Source organism: Bacidia gigantensis (assembly GCF_019456465.1).
Source record: "Bacidia gigantensis strain McMullin 20006 chromosome Unknown contig_180, whole genome shotgun sequence".
NCBI lineage: Eukaryota > Fungi > Ascomycota > Lecanoromycetes > Lecanorales > Ramalinaceae > Bacidia > Bacidia gigantensis.
Window position 1 is genome coordinate 1,911,368 of NW_025408596.1, and position 25,832 is coordinate 1,937,199.

The window sequence follows — 25,832 nt, forward strand, 5'->3', positions numbered from 1 at the left end:
TATAGAAGGAGACAAGCCATCATATTGCTATGACAAGACTTTTGAGAAGCAACAACATGCAAGACAAAATCATTTTTCGCAGCATCAACTGACTGTGGCATCAGGCGGCAATTCGACGTGGCGTGGATAGTACAGGGGTATATTATAGATTAGACCACCATCCCTTGTCTATAGACCTTAGCAACAATTGGAAATTCTTCACATCGATCGTAATTGAAGTAGAGACTGTTAAGGGGTAGAAAAGCTCTTGATAGCTGTGGTGACGGGATGTATTTGAATTTATAGATACGACCCAGCGTTGTCCTAAGATCCAGGGCCAACGAGCGCACATGGGATCAGTTACTTTGATTACAAAGCTGCCCGGTCTGGGGCGATAATTACGGGCTTTGGTGAAATGTGTGAGGTAATGGCTGAATGAATTTTCGACATCATGGGAGATAACATTTATGCTCAAGTGCTAAAGGCTCAGGAGCTGCAAGTAATTTCTTCGAGCATGATTTATCTAATGAAATGATTTTGCTAAGGCAGGCAGTTCCATCTATGACTTCAATGACGTTCTTTCAACAAATCCGCGCTATTGTCACTGACCTCATGACATCGCGTATTGCCCATGTGCATAGCATATGGCCCCTTTTCCTCCAAGTGCGCTGCACGATGTTCGGGTTCAGCACTTGGCCACCCTTGATATCTACAAGTAGCATTTTCCTGGCCTGCCTTGAGTTCGAGACTAGCGTGCGCGTCATTTCTTGCTCCCATGTCTCTTCATCCTGCATTATCGCACGATCCCCAAGGTTATGTACTGCCAACGCTTCAAGGCTCTCCAAGACGCCATCCCACCAATCTCTTTCATGCGAGGACTGTTGAAGAAGATCTTGATCTCAGAAGCTAGCTGATGCCAACGCTCGACTTTCTGGTTGACGGAGGCCGCGGTCCGGGCTCCAGGATTGAAGACAAGCCTTGCTGTGCTCGTTGACTGACCCCAAAAGGAATCATATCTGAATACTCGGCTTGAGATACATGTATTGCCGATTTCATTGCATAGTGAGTCGAATCGATATCGAGCGATGGCATGTGCTATTTCATCGTCCAAAACATCCATACTTTGGCTAAACGAGGTCGCTTCCATGCTGAGTTCAATGGAGTGGAACTTGTTCATTTGTCCTGACTTCTCAAGAGCGGTATAAGTCTGAAGCATGTCAAGAGCGCTTTGGGTAGTATCGTAGACACGAGGCCTGATACTGACTGCCAATGTCTTTGGCTGTTCCAATCGGCTTAATATGAGGCCAATTTCCATGTCCAATCCTCTCATCTCGACATCAAAAAGCTCTGTTAGCTGGGAATCATTCTCCCACTTGCTCTCAGGCGGTGTTATACGAAGCTGCACGTGTTGAATCTTAGTATGATCTACACAAGACATTATAAGATTGGGGAACGCGATTTGAAGATGCGGCGGGGCGCCTTGCTCGGTGAATACGTCAATTTCGTAGACGAACGTACTTCGTTCGAATCGAACAACTTCGACTTCGGCAGTGAGCGCTTTGGATAGCTGAAGCAGACCGGGACACCTGATTCGGTGAGAATAACTATGATAGACTGTACTAGCTGCACCACCACTGGCTATCTCGTTGCTCAGTGTCTTTCCCAGAGATGACTGAGCAGTGGTACCTCACTTACTTGTTATACTGCTGTTCAATTCATCATCCTCAACCTCGTCGTCCCTGATTGCTACTCCAAATCGCTTGGTCTTCCCCACAAGATACTCACCCCAGACTTCACTGTAGAGGTAGATCTTGTAGCGTATTTCGAGAGGAAGCTTTTCCAGCTCGCCGTACGACATACTGTAGGAGGTCATGCTGAAAAAGCAAGGTTGTCGATGATCAATTGCTTTGGCTTTGATGATGCTCAGGAAGCCACTGAAAAAACCCGAGCTTGTTGAAGGGTGAGGAAGAGTCATGTGAAATTGTGTAGACAGGGAAAATAAGATTACGTCATTTTTGGGGGGTAACACTCCAAGTAACAATCTACTCTTCAGCTAAGAAAGAGCGGAGTCTAATCAGAGTGAGGCACGGAGAATTCATGCTGCAGGGGCGAGGCGAGTGAAGCTGTTAAAAGCGTAGCTTTCGAAAAGATTATCCTGCTATGGCTCTCGTTCTATTCTTTTCAACACAGTCTAAGACCGCTATTGTCAGAAAATTCACAAGACGTTTATACGAGAAGCTACGAGAATGAGACTTGTAATTCACCAAGCATCGCTCGAGTGCATATCTTGAGTGTCGACTATCGCTTTGCATATTTTGTGTTGGACATAGGAGCCATGACACGAGGCCGAGAAAATTGGCTACGTAATTACCACTGAAGCTGATCAGACCCTTGCCTTGGCTTCCCAACGGCTGATCTTTCAGTTTTTACATGCAGAAGCGATCTTGATTCCTGCCCTGGCTCTCATCATGTCCTCATACCTCCATGATCTGGCCCCAGATCGAAATCATGAAGACCGATCCGCATTTCCTCAATATGTTTGAAGTTCCTACGAGCTTCTTCACCAAGCGCGTCGATAGCCAAAGCCTCAAGGTATTTGTGATCGTAGAAAGGCTCATGTTGGAAAGCCCAAGAGTCATAGGAGTTCGGCAGCTGAATCAGGAGGCTTTCGAGATTTGTGGCTAACTTGTTCCACGCCGCAAGGCGGTTGGCAGCTGTATGGGGCTGTGTCTTGTTGGCAGGCTCAGGTTTGAGTTCTATGGTCCCACGAAATTGGAACGTCACAATCGAGGAACCGATGAATTCACAGGCATGCTTGGTCTCCAGGATTGATTCCATCTCACTTACCATTGAATCAAATATGTATTGGCAAATTGCTTTGTGCACTGGGCGTTGGCCCTGCGGCGTTTGAATAGGTGGACCATAGAAACCATCGAATTCTAATGGGAGCCGCACAGATGTGAAATTTGTCAATTGTTTGGCCTTCTGAAGCAAGAATGTACCATAGATGAGCTTAAGATGAACACTCGAGAAGTCATGTGAACGGAGAGACAAGTTGATCGTACAGCTCCTTCCGTCTTTGATTTGGTCGATCGTCGGGCGAACTAGAGTGTTCCAATCCTGTGAGATGGCGTTGCTGTTGATGACGGGATTTCCGCGAGCGTTTCCAAGTATGGCTATCTCGATTTTGAAATTCTGAACCTTTGCTAAATCGACGTCTGATACCAGCCTGGGGAGACTTGGTTGTTCACATGTAGTCGTTGATGGCTATGTTGACCCCTGAATCCGAAGTTGACAGCTGAAGGTACTGCGTTGGTACTGGACCTCTTCGGCCTCGGCTCGAATCGCTTGAGATGTGCAGAGAATAGCAGGAGGTTCCCTTAGAGGCAGAGTAATATCATAAGCTGTACTAGGCTGTATCGCGATGAATTTGCCACCAAGGTCCAAGTGTCCGTAGATGAGACGGCGCACCTCGAGGGGAAGTCTGCAAAGAGAGCCGTAGGATGTTGCCTCCCTTGCTGCTCCAGGTTGATGATCCATGGCGCAGGTACTTTTACCTTCCATTTGAGGGGTCATTTGAGGGTTCGAAGGTGCTTGGGAGATGGGAGGGGCATTCTTGCAGGTTGGAAAAATATTCAGGTGTTACAAGGAGAGTGTCATGAAATGTGGTGGCTGACGTTATTCAACACGGGCGCGAAGTTCGTGTGAACAGGGCCACGCCAACCCTACAGACACTCTAATAGGGGCCAATGCCCAGGGGACTCCAGGGACGCTGTGCCGATTCCCGCCCCTTAAGCTCAGGCGGTAGAATTTCACTGGGCCGTGTTCAAATAGACACGTGCAAACAAATGACCACGGCGCAGCCCCAGGACGAACTGACTTCACATGCCAGCCAGACGCAACGTCCTAAGTTATCTTGGTGTCAGGTTCCACTTGTTAACTGCTCATTTATCAGTGAAAGGCATGTCCGAGAAAGCTGCAGAGGCGTCAGACGCGGTGCATAACAATGACGAGATGACGAGGGAAGCTGCAAAATGACTTGTAATGAATGTGATTGAAATATGAAATCTGCATATCCGAGTAAGTCTAGTAAGCATCTTGACAATGTGCATGTTCATCGTGCACCGGATACGCTTTCCTTAGCATTCCCAATGTCTTCAATGGAGCAGTTCGCTGACTTCAATCTGATGACTGACCAACTAAGCATTCGTTGAGATGAGCCGACTCTATCCATCCTCCCAGGCCCAAGGCTCATAATTCACTTGAGGTAATCCACTTGGGGCAGCTCAGAATGTGTGGAGCCTGCTCGTGCGCGCGATATCAGTTGTCAGGGTCATCCCATTTTCGAAAAGCCTCTTCGCCAAGATTTTTCACCGCCAATCTCATAAGGGTACGATAGTAAATAGACCATGACCAGTTCCAGGGTTTTTTGGTGAGCACATGCTCGATTTCAGACCCAGCCTGATGCCACAAACCGATAGCCTGGGCACGTGGAGGCTTCCCAATAGCTTGATTGAGCCTAGGTTGAAGCTCGATCTTCCCCTGAAATTTGAAGTGTTTTTTGAGCAGCGTCACCTGCGTCGCCTTCTTTGCCTGGTGCTTGGAATAGCCGCACTCTTGAGCGACCGCTTCAAAGAGTGACTGACATATAGCAGGTCCTGAATGACGATCTTTGTCGAATATTAAAAATGAGTTGCCAGAGCCCCCAGAATCGTCCGAATCGTCTGAGTCGTCAGAATGTTGGTCATGCGAGGCACCTCCGAAAGGGCTTTTTTTTTGACTAATGCCGTAGGAGAGGTAGGAAGTCATCTCAAGGCTAATAGATTTGAAGCCTGTCATCTCTCTTACTTTGCTGAGAAGCGCTGATCCTGGTATCATATTTGGACAAAATAGAATCCTCTTATCGATTCTCCACGCACGGAATCCAGCGCTTGTGATAGCGCACGTCTTTCTTCTGGGCAGTCGATGTATGAGATTGCCGATTGTCCTATCCCACCACTGCAAGATACGCGCATTCTGCCTCGACAAATATTCCTCCATCATGTCTCTATCTAGCGTTTGGTAATATACTATTTTGAGATGCTGAATCTGTGCAAGGTCAATGGGGGATCTTGCACTTAGACCGAAATAAGTTTCTGGCCTCCGTCTCACGTCGATGTACAGATAGATGACGAAAGTGCTGAATCGATAGCGTGTTCTCAAAGCTTCCACAAAAATCGCTTTGGAGGCTCGCATTATACTAGGGCTTGGCGGTCGAGAGCGAGTTCCCGTCCAACTGTCGAACATACTGACATCCGCTTTGGCTAATGGTATGAGCATAAAGTCACCACAGACATCAGCGAAGCGATAGATTTTGATTCGAATCTCAAGCGGCAGTCTCCCGATGATGCCATAAGAAGGATCTTGATTGGCCATGATTCATGGAAACGTAAAGAGCTGTGTCAAGAATACAATTGATTATTTGGAAGTTTTGATTTTAATGAGGGAAAGAGAAGAAGTAGCAGAGGGAAGTATATGTAGTATAAAGTAAGACAATGACCGGGAACAATGGCAGCCTTGAAGTACGACGCCAGAAAAGGGACGCTAGTTTGCACAGCATATGGACAGAAATATCAGTAGTGTACGACTTTGACGTAGCTACCAGGTTGGGTCGCACAGTGTATGCAGCGTCGCATAGCCAGATCTTCCGAGCTTGTCGAACAGCAGTCGAGTGACAGGTATGACAAGACGTAGGGTAGCCACCGCAGATATGCATTCAGTCCGTTGGAGGTTTGTACTCCGAACCAATCACTCGAAGTTGCCATGTTGGCCCGACTGTGATACATTTCAGGTCACCCTTCAAGAAGTCTATCCCTGGAAAATTCTATATTCGCCTAGCCGTAACACAGGTCAAGCCAACTGAGAAGGAATTAATCCCTCAAAGATGCCATTTTCGCTCTGCTGTGAGACGTTTCAGATCACCTCAAAAGAATTGTTTCCACGTTCAAACCCTCTCGCTGCATAGCTTCACCCCTCATGATCCCATGCACGTAGGCTTCACCCAGAAATTGCCACTCCCCCTTTCTTTTCTTGTGCGGACGAACAACATAAGGAACCTGTCCACCAAGAAGCAGGCATATCCGATCGCCTTCTTTTGCTGAAGACGGCACCCAACCAATATACCCCTGTTTGGTGACACAAAATCTTCGATTACGAGCCACGCGGACGAAGTCGTACCAAAATGCTTTGTCAATTTGATTCCGCAACTCGGTATCTGTCAGGCGTGCAGGTGGTATGGTCGAAAGACTTCGTCGGAGCCTTGCAACTTGGTCCTCGGTGAGACTGTCATAGCCGTCGAGGTAGCCAATAAGTTCAGTGTTGGAGTAGCCTGGTGCAATTTCTGAGTCAGGGCGGCTCTTGTTGTGAACCTTGATCAAGGTAGAGATGATATTGCGAAAGGCTGGTACTTTGAGTTGTTGAAGGCGATTATTCACTTCTTTCTTCGCATTCTCTGCCTGAACATAGTCGCGAAGCTCTTGATTCAACATGGAGTCTCGTCGCTCGAGCGCAAGTGACCCGTCCGAGCGATTCCTGCTGAGAACTCTAGAGCCTGCTTCATTGGCGACACGGGACACATGCCCTTGCTTCTTCAGCAATTCGGCTTGCCATATATGAAACCCAGTCTGCCAAAAATTGGGAGGTTGACTGATACGCAAATCCAAAGTTGTTCGTTTGTCACCAATTAAGGTCCGCCAATATGCTTCTTCCACAGTCTCGCCCGTAGGGTAAGCTTTGTCTTTAGGTAGTATCTCGTTCCATGCAGCCTCAGACCTTGAGCTCATGTACACACCATTTACGGGATGGATGGCGCCCCATATGTGATGATACTGACGTACACGGGGATTGCGTGGCAGCCCGGTGAATATTCCTCGCGCAAGCACATCCGCGATCGTCTCCGACTTACTTTGAGTGGGGCTTTGCGACTCTGACGTAACTGATGTGCCTTGCGATGACCGTGTTGATGTCATGGAAAGGCTGCTGAACTCCTCTATCAACTTCTCTGTTAGTGGGTCTGTCCCGGGATCGACTGGCTTCCTCGAGATTTGATACTCAGACGCTTGACCGCCACCAGGTCCGGAAACCCGTTCCGGCTCTTTCGACAAGAGATCTGCAATGGATTTGTAAGGCAAGAGAGGTGTCGACTCGGCAAGACCAAATTGAGTGCCTCTGGCGATTGTTCTTTGAGCACGATTGAGTGCTTCCATCCCATCGGAGGAAGGGCCAAGTTTCACTTGATCAATTTCGTCTAAAAATATGCCGGAGAGTGCTAAGACTTTTGCATCTTTATGGGGAATTATTTCAGGCTTGGAAGCTCCGGTGGCCGAGTAGTAGCCGTCTTTATTTGCGCCCAATGGCTCGACAGGCAGCTCTCGTGCCCAATTTGCGACCCAGGATTCTAGTTTGTCGTCTTGCTCAGGTCCCACCTGGCTTAACATGGACAGACTTCCAGTCGTGGCGATGAGATGGCGGGCAAAATCTTTGTACATGGCTTGAAATGGTGTCCCATAATCCACTGGAATCCCTTTCCTCAGCTTCTGGTCTACGAGCCCAAGAAGCGCGAAAATGCGGTCTGACTCTTCAGTGGCACCGAAAGCTCTCGCTTGCGAAACGAGTAATTGCAGATCTTCCCAAACGTCGTACTGATGTGAAGATACGTGGCGGATCACAACGTCTGTCTCCTGTCGCTCATGTTCGGCGATGCGCTCCGCGATTTTGCTCCTGACTGAGGCGACGAAATGCGCTCTCTCAAGGAAAACTTCTCCGAAGTAGACTTGCATACCTTCCTTGTCTGTGATCAATGGTATCAGATCCAACAGAGCCAAGAAGTTACTCCACCTGATGATTCTGTCTGAGCACTGGATGATAAGCTTGCGGGATAAAGCAACTTCTTGAATAATCCAGGTACGCGAGAACCACGGACGGCGCATCAGTGTTACAGCGGCCATCATTGTTTTGAGCAAAGCAGTAATGTAATTCTCGAGCTTCCAGGTAACTTCCTTGTGATCAGGATCTATCACCTCGAATTGTAGTCTTTCAATGTCAAGTGCTTGGACATCGGAGAGTTTCACCTCACCAATCCAAGCAACAACTTGCGAGGCCTTGCTGTAAACATCAGCCATCAATGGGACTTGCTGCTCTCGCTCACGAGTATTGCTCTGATTAATGCATATTGCATCAATCCACATCGTCCGCACATCGTCCGTCTTCCTCAAATGACGAAGCGCTATCTCCAAACTGGGCCGGATGAAAAGTCGGGCTCCGTTGCATTGGATTTCGCTTGTAGGCTTGCCATCGCCCCAGGTATACGACAAGGCTTCGAAGTCGACGTCGGAGTCCACTCGAACATGTCGTAAATCACATTTGATTTGGTTCGATTTTTCTAAACTTGGATGCAGATCCAACACTCTAACAAGCTTTATGCCCTTTAGGGTTTCGTACTGGTAATCCTTGGAGGACTTGAAAACACCCATAGTCTATGTATTGAGCAGATATCATAATGAGAAGTCTTTAGAGCCATGAGCGAGCTATTAGTACAGAGGAATGAAGATGAGGCTGAACTTCGGCCACGGAGTATTCATACTGAAATGTGGGGGCTAGATAGCGCTGATCTTGCGAGCTGAACTTGAAACCGTTGCTGAAGAACATGGTGAACGAGTAAGGCCAGAGAAGTGGCAGAGCCAAGACTCATGCAGTACTTAGATCATCAACGAAGGATTCTTGCATCTCCGTTAGACACATAACCGACATGTAATGTGACTGCAAGCATGACCGTGAAAAAGATGCGATGCAACAGCACGAGTCAGGTTTATCTCCGTGTCACCCGAGCACCGGGCAGTTCACGTGGGGACTTCGCCAAGTGAAGGAGCTCGTGCAACCCGTTTTGGGCGAGATCTACCACGGTGCATTATGAATAATCCGATACGCTTGAACGTTTCTTAATACTAGAGGCTTCTCGGATCGAACATGGAAGCCTCGAAAGAGACCCCAATGGATGAGATTCAATGGAGATCTCCAGAGATGGTCCAACAGATGCCAGGTGGAATTCATACGAACACTGGCAAGTACTGCTGTTCGGCAACAATTTTTCCTAATGCTGATCAAGTCTGCAGTCCTACATTATTTCGCTGGATCTCCCTTCTTCGACCAAACCTCCAATAATGCCGTTCTGACTACTCAGGCCATGTCCAACCCGAGCTTGGGTCATCTACTTTCTACCAGGGTTGCATTCGAAGGAAGACTCCGAGCTATGCAAGGTCTAGAGTTCATGGTCACACATGATCCATCCGAAGGGGACACGAAGCTTGTCCATAGTGGCGTCTGGGTGATACGAAAGCAGATACGACGAAAAGGCGAGGTGACAGGGCTTTCTTCATACTACGTGGTTGGAGAAAACGTTTACATGGCTCCCACGCTTGCAAATATAATAAGTAGCAGAATCGTCAGTGACAGGTGTTGAAGTTTGAAGTCAGGCTGACCTTCACAGTTATCCGCCGCCACGTCAATCAATCAGCTTGTAACAACAGCGACCAGCCTGCCCTCCTTCACCCCCTCCTCTGGGTATTCGTATATACCCCCGATCTCCAAACAACCAACCCTCCCCGCTAGCTTTCACAATACTCAGACAAGCAAAGAAAGCACTCCTCTACCTGTTGACACACAGGAGGGCCAAAAGGCGAGAACTTCCACTGGACCAAAGCCACAGGAAAATAGCAATCAGCGCGATGCGCGGATGTTTGCCGAAGCTTGGGATCTTGCTATACGCTATGGAAATGATTTCATGGATGAAACTCCTATGACAGGCGAGCCGGGCGCATTCAAGCTCGCCAAGGTGAAAGACCTTGCTCTCCCATCAATCACCAGCGCTACACCCGCTCCACAGCCATTCAAACCCGCGCCTAAGAAAGCGCCGCCCATCAAGACAGATCTCCCACCGGAAAAGGAAAAGAAAAGCACGCCAGGCACTGCAAAAAGCCCAATCACACCTGGGACTGCCAAAGAGAAGAAAGCGCGGAGAAAGAGCAAGGCGGCTGGCATAGCAACACCAAAAGAGGCGGCGTCGAAGCCAAGTACACCAGCTGCAGGGTGAAGCAAATTGAAACAACAAGTACTCAGTTGGGTGAGATTCCGGTGGCAGGATGGACATATGAAATTGAAAATCGTATGCCTTCAAGTATCCTCGTCAAGACTCTCATCCTGGCCATTCACAGCTTGGCCCTCTTGGTCGATATCCACAGCGCAGCTCACGGCAACGAATTCCTCCAGCTCTTCGCTGACGGTCTTCAGCTTCTCTTTGACAGTTGCCACCCCTTCAAATCCTACAATGTGTCTAGCCGGCGGATTGTCATGCCCACCGATTGCGAGCACCGCGTGCACCGTTTCTGCTATGAGAGACTCCACCATCTCAGCCGGTAGACGTGGGTACAGACATTCAGTATGTTCTCCCGTGAGCTTCCTAGGATCCCTTCTACTGCCAGATCCTTCGATCCTGTCCAACAGGCCACCAATCATCTCTCTACTCGTAGGTATTGAGTTCAGATCTGGGCTATAGTGCTCTGACGGCGGAACAGCGGTAATCTTGTGCGTCAATAGATTGACTTCCATGCTTGGCTGTACGATGCTGATTTTGATGTTGAAGGGCGCAACTTCGTATGCGAGGCTATCGCAGAAGCCGTCGAGAGCCCATCCAGATGCGCAAGTGGTTGCGAGACCAGGGGTACCGAGGTGGTTTACTGGAGATGTATCAGCGATTGCAAGCCAAAGAAAGCTGGTGATATGAATGAACGCTTACTGATGCTTGAGAGCAAGACAATATGCCCACTACCTTTCTTCCTCATACTTGGTAGCACAGCCCTGATACAATTCACGGGCCCATAGAAATTTGTCTCAAACTGCTCTCTGACAAGAGACTGCGTTCGCACTGAAGCTGCAAGCTCTTCCACAGTACCAAATAGTGCTGTCAATCGTATATCAGCTCTTGATCTCCTTGCACAATGACATCAGAATGGGTCGACTCACCTTCACCATCACAGCAAAACAATATGTCCGCTCCGCCGCCCCCAAAGCTGGCTTGGGCTTCCGCAACAGCAGCCTGGCATTGCCCGACAGACCTATTCGCATCCCCATCATCAGTCTCAACTCTTGCCTATAAATCCACCCTCCGCGCCGCACAAATTGTATTACTAGCACTCACCTACCTCCCATCCAACCCAACCTTCTTCCACCTCTCCTTCCAAGGCTTCATCACCTTCCCCTTACCCACCCCATTCCTTTGTCCCGCAGCAGCACCTTTTGTTTTCTCCGCTTCCGACTCTACGTCCTCGCAGTTCTCCTCGCCTCCATCATCTTCTTCTCCCTCCGCATCCTCCTCGCCTTCCCCTACCATCTCTTCCCCACCAGCATTTCTCTCCCCATGCTCTATGCCCTCAATCCCAGCCCCACTGCCGCGCCCCTCCCCCTTCCCTTCTAGACCTCCCCGTTCAATGTCTTCCTCAAACTTCTCCCAGCCTCCCAAGAGCTCCTCCACTCCTGGGATGTCAACACTGGGGAGATAATTGGGCACGCAGCCGACAACGTTGTCACCATGGCGCAGGGCGTGGCGTGCGACGGATTGGCCGATTGGGGTGAGAGCGGAGGTGATGAGCCAGGTGCGCGGAAGGGTGTGAGGGGGGAAGGTTGGTGCTGGGAGCAAAGGAGCTGATGAGGGCGCGTTTGTGGAGGGCGGATGCGGAGCGGTGGTGGAGGCGGAAGGGGGAGCTGTAGAGACGGAGGATCGGGAACGTGGCATGTCTGAAGAGTATCTAAGGAGTAGAAGGGCGCAATTACATTTTCGAGTATCTCTCGGTGCTCTGGAAATATTGTGAAAAGAATGTTGGCGGACGTAATAAAACTCGCGTTAGCGCGGTATTGAAGCGAAAAATATATTGAATAAACCTGTGTTTACGGCAAATAGCTCCCTTCGTTATGGCATTGAAGGAAGGGATATAACGTGAGTGGAGTTTTTACAACCTGTCACGAATGGCATTACGCCAATGATAGATCTCCGTCGTGAAGAATGTTTCTCTCGATGAATAGGTTCTAGATGACTTCCTCGGACGATGAGGACGTCAAACGAGCCATTGCCCTCTCCCTAGGCAAGCCGGACCCCACCACTACGCAGGATGGAAATTTCACCTACATTGAGAGCGATAATGATGAGGAGATTGGAGGAACAGGTTCAAACCATGGCAAAGACGCGAGGTCACAAAAAGCTGGTGAAATAGCACCCGTACAGCCTGCGTCGGCTGGTCTCCATGGCCTTGATCGGAAGCAGATGGAGGAAGAGAGACTAGCTCGGAAACGAAAGGCGTCGCCAACATTGGCGTGTTCTACAAACAAAATCCTTAAAATATCCCATAAATCGCCGCCTGAAACCATCACCCGACCTCCACCTACATTGCAATACCCTCAAGGCGCCGTCAAAAAGACCTGGGCATACGGTCACGGCCGCGATGGCAAGGATATCAAGCTCGAGGAGGTCCTCCAGAAAACCGATCTACAGCTTGCAGTCCTTAGCTCCTTTCAGTGGGACACCGAATGGCTCTTTGGCAAAATGGATCTAGCGAAGACCAAAGTTACTCTTGTGATGCAGGCGAAAGAGCAGAGTGTACGTGAGCAGTATGGGAGGGAGACGCAAGACGTGAAGAATTTGAGGCTTTGCTTCCCGAATATGGAGGGTCAGATCAATTGCATGCATTCAAAATTAATGCTACTAAGCTATCCTTCACATCTGAGAATCGTGGTGCCTACTGCAAATTTGGTCCCGTATGATTGGGGCGAGGATGGTACGATGGAGAACATGGTCTTTCTTATTGATCTGCCGCGGCTTGAAAGTGATGAGAAGGCGAAAGGAGAGGTTAGTCATGAGACATACCTGGGAACTTTGTGGCAAGCATTGGACTATTTCTGACTTTTGCCATTAGGACCTTTCATTCTTTGGACAAGAACTGGTGCATTTTCTTACTGCCAAGGGTGTAGATCGGCATATCGTAGACAGCATATGCTCATTCGACTTCAGTGCTACCAGAGATTTCGCCTTCGTGCATACCATCGGCGGCGCTCACATTGACAGCGACTGGCAGCGAACAGGTTGGCCAGGATTGGGGACTGCCGTTTCTAAGCTTAATTTAGAAACAAAAGAGGCACTAAAAATCGATTTCGTTACTTCATCTGTCGGCTCACTGGATATGGACTTTCTTGGAAGGCTCTACAAGGCATGCCAAGGTGACGATGGGCTTGCTGGATACGCGGAAAAGAACCCAAGAGCCAGATCCTCTCCATTAGGTCATTCCGCGTCGGTGACTAATATCCAAAACGCTATCAATCTCGGCTTTCGCATCTATTTCCCAACGCATGAAACAGTCAAAAGTTCCTATGCCGGCTTCGCTGGTACTATTTGTATGCAATCCAAGTACTATGAGAACCCGAAGTTTCCAAAGCAGCTTTTACGAGACGCCAAAAGCCTACGCGATGGGCTATTGATGCACCACAAGATCCTCTTCGTGAGACCGGAAAACGCGCGTTCTTGGGCATACATTGGCTCGGCTAATTGCTCTGAAAGCGCCTGGGGTAACAAAGTGGTCAAAGACAAGGCTACGAAGGGCCCAAAGATCAATTGCAGGAATTGGGAGTGTGGAGTACTGTTACCTGCGGCGATGATCGAAGGTAAAAGTGGTGCTGATACAGGCTTGGATAGCTTTAGGGGCAAAATTCCAGTGCCTATCCAGTATCCTGGGGCGGAGTATAGTGGTAGGAAGCCTTGGTACTCCATGGAGCAAGGCTGAATGATTTGAATTGTGCCTCTCTACAAACGCGTATTCACTCTTCATCACGATGTGACGGTGCACGTTCTTGGCGGTCTCGTAAGGGGTTTGACTTCCTCCACCACCCAACGTCAACTCATCTAACTTCTCCTTTCATTATTGCCACCGCCACCATGGATGCGCAAAGCTTATCGAGAATACGCCATAAGTTTCAAGCTATGATGAGCCAGTCAAGCTCTCTGGACAGTCGCCGAAAGTCGACTCCTGAAGGCGACCCAGTAAGTGGCGGACGGGCTCAATGTGGTGATCCCTTTAATCCCCCATCTTCAAAACCAGAGCAGCAATCTTCTGCGGCCACAGCTCCTCATCTCGGGGAGATAGGACGGACCGGCGCTGAGGTGGTGAATAATACGACGGTAGTAGGTTCCAAATGGCACTGTTCTTGGATTACACTAATGCTTCTAAGACACAGACGAAGACCCTGACAGCGACCAGCCTCACGAAAATTGTGCCGACACTTACTGCGATGCCCCAGGAGACACTCATCAACATCTTCGAGCACATTGATCCAGCTGATTATTACAATGTCCAGTGCTGTTGCAGAGCATTACGCCACGCTGCGATGGATCCACTCACTTACCACAGTGTGCGCAAGCAGGCGTTTGAGTTCATCAGAATGCAAGTCTTCGGAAATGATGACAGCGCATGGAGTCCTTTGGTATTTCTCCGCTTGCTTTCAAAGGATATTGGCCTTGCGGACTACACGCGTCACGTCATTATAACGGACTACGACTGGAAGGCCCTCAACCCAGGTCGACGTAGAGACCTTCCGCCGCCCAATTCACAGCAAAGCTTGATTCAGCAACTTGTCGAGAAAGCCAAGACATTCAACCCAAAAGACAAGGAAGACCTCACTGATCTCTTCTATTTCAAGGTACCTGGCTCCAGCCTCGATGAAGCTCGTACAAATGTTTGCACCTTTGGGGAAGTCTTGAGAGCTTGGGTTGAAAGAACAAATGCACTGCATTTCTACAGTTTACTTGATGATGAGTGGAATCCCGCCCGAATCCAGTGGACGACGTTGTGCCTATTTCGTGGACTACTCACAATTGCAATGCCTAACAAAGAGTTTGCTTCATTCTCTGGTTTCGTTCAGTGTCATGTCATCCCATCGAATGAGAAAGTATGGAAGTCTAGACCTTCGAAACGCACCACCTACAAGCACATCACCCGTCCGGCATCAGCACGAGATCAATATCCTACTGGGACCTTATCATTAAGGATGGAGAACTTGACAAGGATTGAGATGCAAGCGACCACAAACGACGAAAATTTGGAAGAGAGCCTTGCAACATTCATAACATTCGCTGAATTACCACGGCTCACCAAGATCATCGTGCACAGCACTTGTCAACCTAAATCCGTGTCAAAAGTTTCCCAGTGGCGACTTGACGAGGTCTTTCTGAAGCAGTATGCTGTATTAATTCCTCCTTGCGAAGGCTCCATTGGTACGGTCGTCATTGAACCGTTGAGTAATGGGTTTCGCCAAATCGACTTTCGTCCTACGCCGGATGCATACAGCAAAGCAGTGCACCAGCGAATGGTCCAACAGATGACGACCTACGATACAGTAAAGCACACAGTACTGTCGAGGGACACCTCTGACGAGCCGTGCATCCCATCTCTACACCCTTATGCGCACCATTTCAAGACAAAAACAGGGACAGCGCATCATCTTTGTGTCACTGGCAGCTTCTCGAAGATTTGCCTCACTCTACTTTTCGACCCGCGGGTCAAGCGCTCCGGAAAAGTCAGCGGAAAACATGCCACGGCATTCGTAGGCTACGATCTACGAGATGGGGATGAGCAGAATACAGTTGTTGATGTCACCCTCAAGCTGTTCCGCGAGAAAATGCTAGCATTCAAGGAGGTGAATCACAGAGGGAGACGATATTAAAGGCAGCGGTTGTGAGGAGGGCGCAGCAAGGCGTTGTGAAGATGGCACTGGTAATGTTGGGCTTTGCTTTCGCTAGGCCGAATTGACTCGTGAGAATTGTATTCGGATTTCTGCTTCGCATCGCGGTGAAAAGAACGATTGCAAAGAGCTGCTGATATCGTCTACAAGCGTGCATAGCTTACCCCGTTCTGAAATGGCAAGTCCTGCCAGATCGCGTCAATCACCAATCGACACAGTGCTGTAGCTCAAGAATCGATTCAATTTGTTCATTCCGACCTTTTTAGACGGGTGCTGCTTGAATCTCAGTCTTCCCAGCCCATGAATGGACTCCACAAGGCTTATTGCATCCTCTATTCACTCCTTGGTCCGTACGTCATCACAACACACTTCAACATAGAGGGGTAATTCCGACACTTGGAGCATTCATTTTCTACGCAACCGCCTCTTACTCGCATAACAACAACCCCCTTCGACAAGTCCTCTCCCATCTCCAGACCCATTCGAGTCGACGAAAGATGCATCGCGGTCATCCTCATCGTTTCATCAGCATCTAGCGGATGTCAAAGAGAATCGCCCATCCCCCAAACCACGCTGTCATTCGAATAGGAGAGTCTTAAAGAGCTGCGAAGGTTCAAGGTCATCACGCTGGAACGGTTTGATACCTTGGAAGCTCGTTTGGAGTCGCGTCTTTCTCTCGTTAGTCAACGTGACTCCGACGTCAATCGCGAATCCATCGGTCAAGATGGAGGAGACTACTAAGGCGCAAGCCACGGCAAATACGGGGTTGGTGATGACACCGGTGCCAGCGCCCAAGGACACCACAAGTTCAACGAGGCAAGCTGTGTCGGCTGGTAAACAAAAGACTGATATGCAAGAAGGATCTGAAGACCTGATCAAACCGCCTGAGACTCCCAAGCACAGCTCAACAGCGAATGCGACATCAGCATTGATACTAGCGTCTTCACCTGTAGGCATTTTGGGTTCTCCAACACTTTCAGTATCGCTACGTGGAGGAAGAGCAGAGGAGAAAGCTCAGCCTACAGATTTTGTCAAGCGACTGGGGGTATCCTATCTGTGGTCTCATGCTCAGATCTTCTGACTAATGAATTTGATGTTAGAGATTACTTCACTCTGGACGCGAACCAACAATCCTTTCTCTACCTCAGGAGCTTCTACTTGACGTCTTCGATTACCTCGATATCCATGACTACCGCAGGATGTTTCTTTGTTGCCAGAAGCTTAATCGAGCTGCCTCAAGCCCTAAGAGCAGGTATCATAAGTACAGAGATATTACTTTACAAGGCGAAGAAGGATTACTTCGCACCATAGTTTCCCTGGGTTTGCTACAACTCTCCGAGCATAGAAAGAGAGTAATGCCATGCATTCGGTCCATCACTATCGAGGCTATTAGGATGAAGCCTCTGACGGCAGCTTCTCCACCCAAGGGCGCCTCTTATGCCTCATCCGAGAATGCGCGGCATGATATTGCATATCTCGACACATTGACTCTCCTCAACTGGGTGCAGCTTGTATACGCCATCTCTTCGCTCCCGACACACCACTCTGACGGTAGGCGGCCTTCCATGTCTATGCAAGAATCGTACGAGGCATGGTTCTCGGAGTCGGTTCCAGGGCGCTCTTTAGAGTTTATTCAATGGATACCGCTTAGCTTCTTTCCAGGGCTAGTCATCCTTTCGATCGCGCCTCAGAAATTACAGTCTTTTCTAGAGTATCTGGCCGGCTGGGTATCGCCACGCAACAATACAGAAATCAAGCGGCACAAAGACGACTGGCTTGCTAACGTCCCTGAGCCATCACAATACCCTTCCTCATCGTCCCGTTTAGAACTAGGCTTCCTAACAAAGTTAGTGGTGCTTCCAAAGGACAAAACCGACATATCAAGCGTGTCTCTTTCGACTCTGTTCCATTGTACTCAATTACCATCTCTCACTTCAATCACCATGACAGCTGACTATGCCACTTGTTTTGGTGGGAACGTCCGCAAGACGCTATTGCTTAAAGACGTGGGCTTAGAAGACTGCGTGATGATCGCGTCAGGCGTTCCCGGTGGCTTCAGCAGCATCACAAGACATGGCGTTGGTAGATACACTTGGCTTGACATTGTTGAGCAAAAGAATGACTACATAATCGCTAAGGAGAATCACAGACGCCATGACTTGACTGACTACAAAAAATTAAAGCAATTACTTATGGGCATGCCCAGCAAAGGCGACACAACTGAACCTGATCTGACCAAATTTGGGGATTGCTTTAGACTCGAGCACAGCACTATCAAAGATATCAGAGTCGCTGGCAACTTCTCGAAGCTTAACCTAATTCTCTCTTTCGAACCGAGACGCACACGCAAGGGACATGGCAAAGTCTCTTTGAAGCATAGTATGGTGTTTGTCGGATATGACATTGAGTCAAGCAAAGGCATGCATGGTATTGTCGATGTGACACTAAAGTTTGCACAATAATCGACTTTTAAGATATCTGGAGCTGTAGATGCAGTTGACGGTTGCTATTGATAAGCTATCCCGGGGAAATTCCACAGAGTCGATGGCTCATTGTGGTAATGCGAGTGATAGTTAGGCTAGGGAGGTAGTAGCTCACTTTTTGAATGGTTCTCTGCAAGAGCCAGCCTGAATATCTTTAGCGACGACTGGCGACTCTTTGTTCTCACCTGATTGTTCTTTTCATGATATCAAATCATCAGACAAGGGGCTTACCTTTGAGAAGCGTTGAGGGAATTGTGTCATAGGTATGTCATAGATGGATAAGATCATGGGATGGTGTCTGCCTTGTCAGCTGCTCGCGAGATACTCTAGTCCGCACTACTGGCTTTGTTAAGGTGCAAGTATGTATGGGAATCCCCTCCATCAGCACCGGTCTTGGATCTCGGTGAGGTCTGCAGCTATTGTAAAAGATGTCGAACTTCTGGCAACTCGCCATTTTGGCCAAGTAAGCAATTCTCGACAATGAAAACCCCATCCCTACATCCCAGGCCACATCTTCTCTTGTGAGTGGACTGGTCGATACGTAGGCAATGGCAGTTACCTAAGCACCCAGGATCTCCTCCAATGACTTTTTCTCATCGTGAAAATGTTCATCTGTCCAGCCGACATTTCCAAAAAAACTGTCTTCGATAACGACAGCGGCAATGTGTCGGCGGAGCTGCTCGATATGACCTTGGTGAAAACTGCGTCTCGGATTGAAGTTGATGCATAGGCAGCAAGCAGTGATGCAAGTGAAAACGCCACAGGCACTCCCGTCAGTCTGCTGTTGAGACCGACCCTTTTTGACCTGATACTCCTCTCGCCCCGAACCTGGGTCTTGAGCCTGCAGATCCCTGACCAACGTCTGAACCTGAGTAGACGAGGCTATCGGCTGGTCTCCTATGGAATTGAAGTAGTAGATGAGTCTCGTAGCAGGCTCTACGACAAGGAGAACCCAATGTGTGTAGTTCACATTCACCGGTAAGAGTCCAATTTCGACTTGTGAAAGGGCCAAAAATTTGGATTTCAAGACTCTTGAGGGCTTATCGAGATCTGTTCTCAGAGCATAGGTTGTGAAGTTGACGACTTTCCGGGGGAAGCATGCTTCCCCCACCGCATCGATATATATATTTATGACTTCATCTAGAAGCCAACCATCAATAGTAGAAAGTTGTGTGTGAGTGAGTCTGGGATTGAGTGGGAGTGGCTTATCTCCATTCGATTGTTTCGCAGCTGCCATAGTCGCCTCGTATATCGCCATCATAGGTGGTGACAGGTCGCAAATCGCGCACGTTTTCAAAGCTGGGGAGTCTTCGGGTGCGATGAGCCCTTCTAATAAGGGACGAGGCCCTGTTCGTGCTGGCTTTCTCCATAGATCGTGGAGTAAGGTGAACTGGGCGTTCGTCATCGATGTCTCGGGATCGAATTCCTCACGATAGATATCGTATATATATTTATATCGTATAGCAGCTGCCGAGATGGTTTCCGGCGGAGCCACGCTGGTGCTCTTGAAGTGATGTCCGATCGTATCGTCTGCCACCATTTTCTCGATCGTCTTTGCATGCTTAGATTTCTGAGAAGTCTGCTCATTTGCCGGGGTGTTGAGGTCCGTACGCTTCTTAGTTTGTAACTCCTCAAAGGCGTTTCTGACTTTCTCCGCATCCTTCCCTTGGATGACAAGAAAAGGCTCCTCGATCAGTTCTGTCTTATAGAGATACTCCTTTTTCAGCCGGTCCGCGAACATGTCCATTCCCTCCTTCATCTGCTCACAGAGATGGTGTTCTTGAAAGGAGGTTTCGCGCGGCAACTGTGGTGAGAATATATATATATATGTATTGAACCGACTTCAAAAGCCCAGAAGGGAGAGGGTCGAAGTTCGAGAGATGGAAGTCGGATGAAGAAGGAAAAGTAGAAGGGGGAGGGGGGCCTTTATATATTTACGAGCAGGCGCTAGAGCGTGGCAAAGATCATGCGTTCATCCCAGACAGTGTCACATTCACGATTAATGTCTCGTATTTTCTTGCTCATATAGTGAAGATTTCCTGCCATCAAGTGGCGTGAAGTTGGGCGTGTGAGACTTGGTATTTGGGGCGAGGGAAGTGAAGATGCTCAATGTCCATAGCTGTGAAAAGTGACGGGGGTAAGCCGAGGCTAGGCTTTGGTGATGTCTGTGAATTCAAGACCGCTGAGATCTCAAGCATTAGGCTGATGGGTGAATTCTCGAAAGTTAATCTAACCTTACGCTTCGAGCCACGACGCTTATGGACCGGTAATCGGAGGGTTCTTATTAGAGTAATGCATGGTCTTTGTGAAATATAATGTGAAGTCAGGGGCCAAAGACAATCGTGTTGTCGATGTCACGCTGAAGTTTGCACAATCACTGGCTTTGTGAATCCGATGGGATGTCATTACAGATTGGTGAGGTGAGACATGCAGAGGCTGGGCAGGTGCAAGACGTCCATGTGGACGAGGGTAGGGCGGTGTGCTGGCAGCGGAGTTGGATCGTGGAGCCGAAGAGTTGCGTGAAGATGAGGGTCTTTAATTCTGGGGGAGGGCGAGGAGGGCTGGGAGGGGGCTTTAAGGTTGTGGGCGCGAGGGCGTTTTGGCGAGGCGGTGGATTATGGAGCGGTAGCGGGGGATGTGGTTGAGGGCTGCGAGATGGGGAGGTTGAGGACGTTTGCGTTTGGGCATTTTGAGGGAGTGGGTTGATGGGATGGTGTAAGGGGTGGTGGGTGGTGGTGGTAAGGGATCGATGCGGTTGGGTGTATATATTTAGAATGACGGTGGGTCGATAAGGTATCAATAAATCTTTGAGTAGAATTGCTCTTGGTGGACTCGAGCATGGAGGATGAAAAGTATGCGGGAAGACTTTTGACAACTTTCAGAAAAATGTGTAACGCGGAGTCAGCCAAAAAGTCAGACGCATGTCAAAAAGAGATCCCGTGTGGATGGCTTATTTCTTGAGCGCCTACCGAAGCTTCGAAAGCTACGACTTAAGTCATTGGCATAATTGTATGGAGGGATCCCAATAGGAAATAATTTGAAGGCAAGACAGTTTTCGTCATAGTTTTGGGAACTCTTCGTGTCCAGCATTTCCATATTCATCAATATTGTTGAGGAGTTTCCATGGCTCATGACAATCTGCCTAGACGATCATTATTCAATGATCTCCTTCGATAATTCACACTTCGTTTTAATGCTGCAATCTCGGGATGGTCTCTTTCGCTGCGATCTTTTTTCCAAGATTGTCTCACCCGCTCACCTTCTCCAGCGCGGTTTCATACGGCTTCTCAGCAGACAGAGTGACGCGAGCGACATGGCGGCGGCGACTCTTTGCATTGTCAATCACGCCCAAAACTCGCAAGAATGCATCAAAGGGGTATAGTAGGATACTCACATCCAGGAAGTCAAATATCGCCGAGTGACATACAGCTCGATTCTACTGAAATCAGCCTTGGCTCCTCAGAATTATTTGTGGTACATGCTCACATCAAAAATCACTACTGTGCCCTCCTCCCACTTCATCCTGACCTGACAATCCTGCGATAGTGCAATCTGATCATAAAGGAACTTGAGCAGGTTGTCAGATTCTTCCTTCTTGTATCCCACGATCTTCGTCGTATCTGGCAGAGAGAATCCCGCGTTAGCACCAGTGTCATCTTTACTGTTTTTTTCTTTGATGGGAGAGTATGGAATGGGGAAACTGGGGTCTTACAGATCGGATTCACAAAAATCGCCTTCTCTCCCGTGACCGGATGCGTCCTCACTAGCGGATGCACGCTACAAACTCCGTCCCTCTTCACCACCCCATTACCACTGTACTAGTCAGCTTACTTTATCCGCACATCCTACTTTCACACATTCCCTTCCTTTCCAGTAAGACCTGGATCCACTCACCTCCTCGTCCTGTCCACTAGATCGACATCACTGTGTTCCGCCTTCAACCCATGCAGCCTCTCCTTGAATCCCTCCGAGAAACGCTTATACAACTCTGCCGTATTGCAAAACGTTGTATCACCGCCCGTCTCAGGTGCTTCAAGAAGGTACAAAAAGACCAAGCCAGGTGGCTGTGCATCCACACTCCCATCAATATGCCAATTCATGCTATTCGTGCGCGATGACCATGCTGACTGTTTCAATCCAGTATCAGCATCTTTTCATCCAGGCCATCAATTTAGACCGCAGAGAAGAATAGGGTGTGACACTTACGGCCAGCCTAGCATCTGGACCTCCCGAATGCGCAATATGGATCTCCGGTCTTGACTCGCCGGCGGGAGTGGGACCAGTAGGGTGGATGGAGGGGCGGCCGAAGTAGCTGCACCAGTCGACGATCTTCTTCATGGGGAAATCTTTGAGGTCTTGGTTCCGGAAGGCGAGGACTTTGCGTTGGGCGCAGAGGAGAGAGAGCTGGTCTAGGCCGGAGGCTGTGAGGGCGGTGAGTTGGATTCCTGGTAGACGAGGGGTGTTAGTGGCGCCTTGGAGCTGCGAAGAGAGAAGTCAAGGGCTTCAGAGGAATACAAAGAGGGAATCACCGTCGATCTCTGTTCCCGTCGTAGGTGTGAGGTGCTTGACTTTTGCGTTTGGATGGGAGGTCAAGTCAGGCATCGCGGGGTCGGCATGTTGGGCACGCTCGTGATGCTTGAATGGCCCGAGGATTGGGCAGTTCATCTTCGGATCCCAAGTGGGAAGATACTGAGGGTACTGTGTAAATTGTTCAGTAAGCTAGTATGAGGTATGGAATCTACGATTTTGTACCTTTGCCGGCGGGTGGTCTCCCCCATCACCATTGACATTTTGAGTCACTGGATTCTTTTCCATCTCTAATGTTGCTAGGTAGCAAAAGACTCAGTATTGGAATGTAGTTTCTGCGAATCTAGCGGGGTGATTCATAAAGGAAGCGCAAGTGAGTTTGTACAGACTATGACATCGCTGCGCATGACGACAACGCACACGCTGCAGGGTCAGCAAATCGGCTGTGTGTGATGTGACCCGCGCATGCAGGTCCCCACAGCATGCGGGGAAGATGGTTGCTGCTATAAAAGATTTTGAGATGTACTCCGATATGTACAGGACGGAGTCAAAAACCCTACATAGAGGCTGGAGCTGCATCTTGCAGACAACTGATATCATGCTCATTCACTGGCCTTGTCAATTCATGTTCCACCAGATCTTCACCCAGCACTCTCCTAGTCCAAGCTTTTGATGAGAAAGGGCCCCTCTCGAGATCGGTGTCCCGGCGGCGCCGACTGCCCTGGTAATAATGTGGCGGAGTTTCGCACGTGGATCTGCAACGGTGGGATAGTTGAAAAAGATGAGTTTGAGAAGAAGTTGGATCGGTGGATGGATCGTTGTGGGATACGGCGGCGAAGGCGCGTTGGTGTTGGTGATCAGGAAAGGAAGGAGGGGAAGGGAGAGAGGGTGTTTCATAAAGGTTGTCGTCCTGGCCATCTTACTGAACGGCCTCACTTAGCCGTCTTGAGCACGTGCAGGGAGTCGTGTTTGGCCGGCACCTATGCGCTCTACCACAATAGTACGTTTGTGTTTCAGGATGCACGGGCGTTGAGGAGGTTCATGGGCGTGCTGAGGCCGTAGTATGCGAGATTGGTGAGGAGGATGGAGTTGGCGTGGGAGTGGAGGGTGAGGGAGGGGAGGACGGGGTGGAGGTGCGAGCTTAGTGATGTTGGAGATGTGTATCGGGGGAGGAAGGTGCGGATTGATGTTTTGCTGGACGGTGCGGAGGGGGTGCAAAGGGTGCTGGATAGTAAGGCCTTTAGAGTCCAGATATTTAGCCGTGTGCAGCCGCTTCTTGTTACGTGGGAGGAGGGGAGGGGGTGCGGGGTTTTGTTCGGGGGAAGGAAGTGGGGTCTTTGGAGGGGGGAAGGAAGTGGGGTCTTTGGAGAGGGGAAGGGGAAGGGGAGGGGGAGGGGGTGGAATGGAAGGATTTGAAGGCGAGTGGGCGAAGGGGGAGAGGAGGCGGTTGGAGAGGTGGGTGGAGATGGATTTGAAGAGGAGGGGAAAGGTCGTGAACTCTGGGGCTGGGAAGGTTTGGGGGGTTACGAGGTTGGAGTTCGGTCCGCAGTGAAGCTGGTTGAAGGGAGAAGAGGCTAAGAGAAGAGGTTCTGCTTGTTCGGGATGCTGTTAACGAAATGGTGAGCGAAGATTCCTGTTTCGGGCTTACTGTTGGACCATAGCAGTATCAGACCTAAATAATACAAGTACGTACTATTCACCTACAAAAGGCTCACAAGGCTCAAAAGGCGAGCGAGAGACGTTGTCCCAATGTCTTGAGTTATTTTCGTAAGCCGTATATTTGCCACTTCATTCGCAGCGCGGAGACGTCATAAATACGTGACACTTCCGAGACAGGTTACGACTACGACTACGACACTTCATCTCTCCCCATTGTGTACACTTCATCAAATACATCTCCGTGCATACCCCTGGTAACTACAAACCACTATCACATGCCCCGTGGCGTCCTAGAACATGGGTCCCGTCACTTTCAAATCCTTGCCATACGAGCTTCGAGAGAAGATCTACAAGCTTTCCTTAAGTCTCCGTCACACAGTCGTAATCAACCATGACCTACGTACAATTCACGACATGAAAGTACTCAGTTTGGACGACTTTTCCCTGAATCTACTGGATCAGTCTGTAGTTGGCGCACAGATCGCTGGGGAAGCACGCGACATCTTTTTCCAGCAGACGACCCTCAATCTGACACCTAGACAAATTCCATCTGCACTTGGGAGCGACTGGAACTCACTCGTGTGCTGTAGGCTTTCTGCCAGCGTCAACACCTACGATATTAAGCTTGCAATTAGAGATCTCATAATCAAATATCATGCAGCTCCAAACATGTGGACTGATGAACTGCCGGAAATGCGCCAGGTTGTCAAGGTACGTAAGATGGAAAAGCTTCGCCTGGTACAGCTGTCAAACCTGAGGCTCACGAATGACATCAAACCTCTATGGCAAGGAGGACAGATTGCTGTCGGGAAGAACTAGGCTAATATTACACATCAACAGGCGATCAACTCTTGTCCAAACATAAAAACTGTCAATGTACATCTCGCTTTCCCATCTAGGAAGATGTATCAATGCCAGGCACTGAATTTCTTCACGAAAATGCATCGGCTATTAGTTAGACACAGCGATTGTCCAGATGTGTACACGTTCGCTACAGAATTCTGCCATGAAGGCTGTACTTCATGGGCACCTTCGAGAAGGATATTCAGTTCTACTCCTTGGTCTATCAAAGAGCTCATTGAAATGTTACAAGGCGATGTAGACTCAGACGTTCTTGACTTGACGACTCAGATATGCCCTTTTCATTCAGCCTTAGACAATGAAGGAATGACACTATACTGATCGGAAAGGACATAAATCGAGCCTTCACCTGCTGATCCATCGGTTTTGGTTTTGCTAAACTCATGCGGAGTGGGAATGCGTGAGACAGACCAGTGGACCACGATGATTTGTTGGGCTATAGTCATTCAGAAAGCCAGTTGTTCATGCAACTCGCATCAAAAACCCACGTGCTACAATCCGAAATGGGTG

General features: G+C 49.1%; 12 protein-coding genes across 12 annotated transcripts; 5 read left to right on the top strand and 7 right to left on the bottom strand.

Annotated features, from left to right (window-relative positions):
* Positions 1–772: 772 nt before the first annotated feature.
* Positions 773–1,852, bottom strand: KY384_003503 (uncharacterized protein; the record flags this gene model as incomplete). Its single annotated transcript, XM_044812017.1, has 2 exons — positions 773–1,617; positions 1,675–1,852. 2 exons carry the CDS (start codon positions 1,850–1,852, stop codon positions 773–775), a joined length of 1,023 nt encoding a protein of 340 aa, XP_044671150.1.
* A 593-nt stretch (positions 1,853–2,445) lies between these two features.
* On the bottom strand, positions 2,446–3,555 carry KY384_003504 (uncharacterized protein; the record flags this gene model as incomplete). The annotated part of the gene is made up of 2 exons (XM_044812018.1): positions 2,446–3,208; positions 3,299–3,555. 2 exons carry the CDS (start codon positions 3,553–3,555, stop codon positions 2,446–2,448), a joined length of 1,020 nt encoding a protein of 339 aa, XP_044671151.1.
* A 744-nt stretch (positions 3,556–4,299) lies between these two features.
* Positions 4,300–5,394, bottom strand: KY384_003505 (uncharacterized protein; the record flags this gene model as incomplete). The annotated part of the gene is made up of 2 exons (XM_044812019.1): positions 4,300–5,067; positions 5,131–5,394. 2 exons carry the CDS (start codon positions 5,392–5,394, stop codon positions 4,300–4,302), a joined length of 1,032 nt encoding a protein of 343 aa, XP_044671152.1.
* Positions 5,395–5,936: 542 nt separating this feature from the next.
* On the bottom strand, positions 5,937–8,489 carry KY384_003506 (uncharacterized protein; the record flags this gene model as incomplete). The annotated part of the gene is made up of 1 exon (XM_044812020.1): positions 5,937–8,489. One exon carries the CDS (start codon positions 8,487–8,489, stop codon positions 5,937–5,939), a length of 2,553 nt encoding a protein of 850 aa, XP_044671153.1.
* Positions 8,490–8,982: 493 nt separating this feature from the next.
* On the top strand, positions 8,983–10,105 carry KY384_003507 (uncharacterized protein; the record flags this gene model as incomplete). The annotated part of the gene is made up of 3 exons (XM_044812021.1): positions 8,983–9,088; positions 9,129–9,457; positions 9,503–10,105. 3 exons carry the CDS (start codon positions 8,983–8,985, stop codon positions 10,103–10,105), a joined length of 1,038 nt encoding a protein of 345 aa, XP_044671154.1.
* An 80-nt stretch (positions 10,106–10,185) lies between these two features.
* On the bottom strand, positions 10,186–11,803 carry KY384_003508 (uncharacterized protein; the record flags this gene model as incomplete). The annotated part of the gene is made up of 4 exons (XM_044812022.1): positions 10,186–10,748; positions 10,808–10,972; positions 11,035–11,126; positions 11,214–11,803. The coding sequence occupies 4 exons, from the start codon at positions 11,801–11,803 to the stop codon at positions 10,186–10,188; spliced, it is 1,410 nt and encodes a 469-aa protein (XP_044671155.1).
* Positions 11,804–12,097: 294 nt separating this feature from the next.
* KY384_003509 (uncharacterized protein) lies at positions 12,098–13,838 on the top strand (the record flags this gene model as incomplete). The annotated part of the gene is made up of 2 exons (XM_044812023.1): positions 12,098–12,910; positions 12,978–13,838. 2 exons carry the CDS (start codon positions 12,098–12,100, stop codon positions 13,836–13,838), a joined length of 1,674 nt encoding a protein of 557 aa, XP_044671156.1.
* Positions 13,839–13,990: 152 nt separating this feature from the next.
* KY384_003510 (uncharacterized protein) lies at positions 13,991–15,774 on the top strand (the record flags this gene model as incomplete). Its single annotated transcript, XM_044812024.1, has 2 exons — positions 13,991–14,236; positions 14,290–15,774. The coding sequence occupies 2 exons, from the start codon at positions 13,991–13,993 to the stop codon at positions 15,772–15,774; spliced, it is 1,731 nt and encodes a 576-aa protein (XP_044671157.1).
* A 742-nt stretch (positions 15,775–16,516) lies between these two features.
* KY384_003511 (uncharacterized protein) lies at positions 16,517–18,254 on the top strand (the record flags this gene model as incomplete). The annotated part of the gene is made up of 2 exons (XM_044812025.1): positions 16,517–16,837; positions 16,893–18,254. 2 exons carry the CDS (start codon positions 16,517–16,519, stop codon positions 18,252–18,254), a joined length of 1,683 nt encoding a protein of 560 aa, XP_044671158.1.
* A 580-nt stretch (positions 18,255–18,834) lies between these two features.
* KY384_003512 (uncharacterized protein) lies at positions 18,835–20,034 on the bottom strand (the record flags this gene model as incomplete). The annotated part of the gene is made up of 1 exon (XM_044812026.1): positions 18,835–20,034. The coding sequence occupies one exon, from the start codon at positions 20,032–20,034 to the stop codon at positions 18,835–18,837; it is 1,200 nt and encodes a 399-aa protein (XP_044671159.1).
* Positions 20,035–22,165: 2,131 nt separating this feature from the next.
* KY384_003513 (uncharacterized protein) lies at positions 22,166–23,090 on the bottom strand (the record flags this gene model as incomplete). The annotated part of the gene is made up of 4 exons (XM_044812027.1): positions 22,166–22,402; positions 22,482–22,754; positions 22,791–22,973; positions 23,028–23,090. The coding sequence occupies 4 exons, from the start codon at positions 23,088–23,090 to the stop codon at positions 22,166–22,168; spliced, it is 756 nt and encodes a 251-aa protein (XP_044671160.1).
* A 1,668-nt stretch (positions 23,091–24,758) lies between these two features.
* On the top strand, positions 24,759–25,280 carry KY384_003514 (uncharacterized protein; the record flags this gene model as incomplete). The annotated part of the gene is made up of 1 exon (XM_044812028.1): positions 24,759–25,280. One exon carries the CDS (start codon positions 24,759–24,761, stop codon positions 25,278–25,280), a length of 522 nt encoding a protein of 173 aa, XP_044671161.1.
* Between the last annotated feature and the right edge of the window lie 552 nt (positions 25,281–25,832).